General features: G+C 33.9%; 1 protein-coding gene across 1 annotated transcript; it reads right to left on the bottom strand.

The window, feature by feature from the left end:
• Positions 1-3,731: 3,731 nt before the first annotated feature.
• LOC110301759 (olfactory receptor 8B3-like) lies at positions 3,732-4,664 on the bottom strand. The gene has a single exon (XM_021172393.1). The coding sequence runs from the start codon at positions 4,662-4,664 to the stop codon at positions 3,732-3,734; it is 933 nt and encodes a 310-aa protein (XP_021028052.1).
• Positions 4,665-5,115: the final 451 nt, after the last annotated feature.

The raw sequence follows: 5,115 nt of genomic DNA, 5'->3' as shown, positions 1-5,115 counted from the left end.
TGAAAGTTACACAGAAGAATAAAAGCTGCTAGCTCAGACCCAGCTTGATTTCTCAGTGACCTGTGATCAAAGTACAGGGTGCCTTCAGCCATAGGATATCACTATCTAATCTTAGTTGTCAAATAAAATGAACAGTAATACCGTTTACTGTATATCTAACCACAACTCATAAAGGTATTATACAATTAGCAATCATATGTAATTTTCTGAGAGTAGTGCATTGTGTTACACCTAAGGTTTCTATTGATGTGGTAGAACATCATGTCCAAATGTCTCTTGAAAAAGAAAGAATTACTTGTGCTTGCATCTTTTTTTTTTTTTTTTTTTTTTTGGTTTTTCGAGACAGGGTTTCTCTGTGTAGCCCTGGCTGTCCTGGCACTCACTTTGTAGACCAGGCTGGCCTCGAACTCAGAAATCCGCCTGCCTCTGCCTCCTGAGTGCTGGGATTAAAGGCGTGCGCCACCACGCCTGGCTTGTGCTTGCATCTTTACTGTACAATCTATCATCAAAAGCAGTCAGGACAGGAACTCCAGTATTAACTTGGAAGAGGTCATGAAGTGGCACTGCTTAATGGCTTTCTTCCATCTCTTGCTCACCTCATTTATTAAATGACCCAAGATCATTTGCCTATTGATGGCATGAACTCATAATGGACTAGCCCAAAAATTATCAATCACAAAAATATTCCACAGTACACTTTTATGGAGGCATTTTCTCAAATGAGGTTTCCTATTCCAAGATGTCCCTAGCCTATATCAAAGTTAAATAAAGAAGTAGCAAGGATAAAAGTTGTCTCCATTGAAACTTCCTTTAAATTTTATTTTTGAATGTATCATCCTGTTTAGTATTTAAAGACACAGGGGAATTGTCAATATTTGAAAAGAATACCAATATTTTAGCCATTAAAATGCCTTTAGCTACAGTAATGCTTTTCTTTATTAGTTTTCAAGAAAGGTATAGTTTTACAACAAATATTGGCTCACATATTTATCAGAGGTGTGATGTCTTCATTCTTGTACACTGCATACAGGGGTCAAATATAAAAATAATATTTTCATCTACCCTATGCATCTCATGGGGAATGAGGTGGAACAGCAAAATGGAGGTTTTTCTAACACTATAACTGTGTCTACCAAGGGATCCAGCGATCTCACTTCTGGGCAAGCAGCCAAAAGACAGATGATTTTAAATTGTGAAATATAAAAGAAATAACACATTGTTCATAAAAACAAATGAGTTTTCACTCTTTTTAAAAATGCTATTGCAGATACATCAGAGACATGCTCTGATGCAAATGGCTCCACGAGGTCATCTTCATTCTTTAAAATGACAAATTTCTGAGAGTCCCAGGACTTCCCTTTTACCATTAACTAAAAAAGAAGTAATGATATACTCTTTGAAAATTACTTGAACAAAACAGAAGAGCAAGTATAAATAAAATTATATTAAAACCTCAGAAATTCTTTTTACAAAATCTTATTACCTCCTAGTCAGTTTTATGTATCCATAATTAATTGTTAATAATTTGTATGAAAAATATGTCTCATTATTAGAACTTGCTTATCCCTTCTAATCAATTAATATTCCTTTAAAAATTGTTCTCTTCTTTCTTCATCATCCTCTTTTGGAGGTGTGATGGAACCTTTATGACTAACAGTGTGTAGAGCAGATGTTCACAGGAAAGATGTTTGGCATGGAACTTTACATTTTGATGATCTTACCCACACATCAAGATCATACTTATTCATGAACAGTACAGCTAAGATGCCTCAAAGTCTGTGCATCGCATGCCTCAAGTGGGATTCATACAATTCTCTTTCTCAATGATTCAATGCAGCTGTTCCTACTGTTCCTGTTTCCATGAGTATCACCTTAAGGGATACTTTCTTCTGGTATATTGAAAGGTGCCACAGACCATGGGAACAGGCCAGTGTCGTGAGTAATGGCACTATATCTAAGTCCTGAGGTGGTTTATGTTCAGCAGTTAATTTGAAAATATTTTTGCAGAGTATTTTACATATTGATGCTAATCTCACAGGATACACACTTAATCTTAAGCTAGTTTTGCTATAAACTCCAATATCACTCCTTATAGTAAATAGTAAAAAAGAAGGAAAATAACAGTTGTAGTGGAAGGGATCTGATATCTTTCATTTGTTGCTTATAACCATAAACAATGGAACAGAAATATAATGAAACAGAAACCCTTAATAGTCTAAAAGAGCAGATTAACAAATTAGAAACAGTCACTATGTTAGAAGTTCTACCTCTAAGTGGTACTGAGTGGAATTGACTACATATGTCTGTACAATAATGAATATGTTCATTTTTAGAATATTATTCGTTAGTCACTATCTGCAGTTTTTATATTTTTGTTAAAATATAGATTATTTATATATATATTATTTTCATCATTTTCCACTCCCCCAACTCTTCCCAGAACCTTCAATCCCTTTTTCCATTAAATTCAGTTCTTTCTAAAGCAGAAACAAAAACAATCAAACAATATGTCAATATAATAAAGAATGCCAAACCAAAAACAAATAAAATAAAACACCTTCCAAAAACCTCTAACAAAACAAGCAGACAAAATAAAATGAAGTATGTAGTTCATTTTGGGTAAAATTAACAGAAATAAATTAACTACTGAATGGATAAACAATATGTTCTATATCCCTTTCTCTGAATATATATAGCTATAAAAATAACAAAGAACAGACTCATTCTAAAATTAGGATGAATCATACAAACATTTACAAGAAGGGAATCAGAAAAGACAGCATAGCATTCTGGTTTATTTTAAGAATTATCTAGAACAGGGAAATACATAGAAACAAAAATTCAAAGGTATACTTTACAAAAAAATCAGTGACCACATAGAGGAATCAAGTATTCAGATGAGTGAAACTTTGAAATCAATTTAGGACCCAGACAATTCATGAACAAATCTCAAATACGGTACTGAAACAGAGGAAAACCTCAGCAAGAAAGTAAAGACACTAAAAATAACAAAAGAAAATCTATGACTCATTAGTTGAAATAGAAACCACAGCATAAAGCATTGTCAACAGAACAATAAAAACTTCCAAAAATCATTGGTAAGAAGTACCAGGGTCAAATTTCTGCCAATCTTTTCCCAGCTGCACTGGCAAAATATGGATCCTCCTGCTCAAAATGAAAGATATCAAATTGTTTCTACCTAAAAAGGAGTATGATAAAGAAAAGAATCAAAGTAATGTCTTTTAATTTAGCATTGTATTTCCTCAATCCACAGACAAATTCCATACACACACATAATGCAATACATTTAACATATTAATATGACTAATGTGACAAAAAGAGGTTTAGGCTTGTATTTTTAATCAGTAAAGAAACAAGTGAATCAGAAAACAGTCATTTCAAAGAGGCATAACTAGAGAGTCCAATATAATATAACTATAATATATAATATAGCTAACCATTTTTATTCTATTTAATCACTGGCAAAAAAATTTCAGCACAAATTCTATAATCATTATTAAAAACCCTTTAATTAATAATAACTAATTTAAAAATGTTTAAATACTGAAAGCATGCAGGATAAGTGTTGATACAAATAAAACTTCACTAAAAATATGGAAAGAAAAATATGAATTACCTCACTGTGATGAAAAAATAAGATAGTGAAGTAGGCACTAAACCAAGAAAATCTTGGATCTGTCACAGTTTCCACAAAGATAATCAATTTATCACTAAAATTTTCTCCTGCTCAAAGTTTTTCTCAGGGCAATTCTAACGTTTTTATTTCTCAAGCTGTAGATTAAGGGGTTCATCATGGGGACCACAATGGTATAGAAGACAAAAGACACTTTCCCCTCATTCAAAGACCCAGCTGAGGAGGGTTTTAGGTACATAAATGCACATGACCCAAAAAACAGAGAAACAGCAATTATATGAGAACTGCAGGTGTTGAAAGCTTTTGATCTGCCCCCAGTGGATTTTATTTGGAGAATATTAGAGAGGATGAAGCCATAAGAAATAATGATGACAATACTGGGCACAGTGATATCCTTCCCTGCTACAATGAAAATCTCTACCTCATTTATATAGGTGCTTGTACAGGAGAGCTGCATCAAAGGCAGAAGATCACAGAAGTAGTGATTGATGGTGTTCCCATCACAGAAAGTCAGTCTCAGGATGCATCCAGTATGGATCATGGCATCAGAAAATCCCATCAAATATGAACCAAGCATAAGATAGGAACAGACTTTAGGGGACATGGTAACATTATACATGAGTGGATTGCAGATAGCCACATAGCGATCATAGGCCATTGCTGTCAGGACATAACATTCAGAGATGCCAAAAAAACAGAAGAAGTAGAGTTGAGTCATACATCCTGCAAAACCAATAATATTCTTCTTTAGTACAAAGTTCATCAGCAATTTGGGAGTAACAACAGAAGAATAGCAGAGGTCTATGAAGGACAAGTTAAAGAGGAAAAAGTACATAGGGGTGTGAAGGTGAGAGTTCAGCACAGTTAGAAGGATCAAGGTCAAATTNCCAAAGGNAGTTATCATATACATTACTAGGAAAACTAANAAGAGGNGNNTTTGNAGGTCAGGGTTATCTGTTAACCCNANGAGAATGAATTCTGTTACCAAAGAGCCATTTGTCACGACCATTCTTCTCTAATAGAATCTGTGGAGAGAAAAGATATCAGTGAAATTAAAGTGCCACAGAGACTTTACTACTGTTTGTTCTCCATTACATGTGACACATGAAAATCCCTCAACTGCTTGCCAGATTCTAAGGGAGACAAGTCAAGAAATGTTAAGAGTAAAATGATTCAGTTACAAAATATGAGTCAATTTTGGAGACCCAGTGTTCATCATGTTAGTAATATGTAACAAGGTTTGCTATAGGTAGTTGAGTCTTAATATGTTACATTTTGCAACTGTCTATTCATTTTCTATGAGATATGTTTACCCCAAAAACATAAAAGTAAGTTTGTTGGGGGCAAGTATATGTGAATTAGCTTCACTTTGGGCATCTCACAAGGAGTAAATTGTTCAAAACAAGTTGTAAATCTAAAACGATTCATTTTCAATTTCACGGATGCCTCAAGATAGGGTC

The sequence above is a fragment of the Mus caroli genome, chromosome 9, assembly GCF_900094665.2.
Source record: "Mus caroli chromosome 9, CAROLI_EIJ_v1.1, whole genome shotgun sequence".
Classification (NCBI taxonomy): Eukaryota; Metazoa; Chordata; class Mammalia; order Rodentia; family Muridae; genus Mus; species Mus caroli.
Note: the sequence above shows the minus strand (reverse complement) of the source record. Positions and strands in the feature narration are given on the sequence as shown.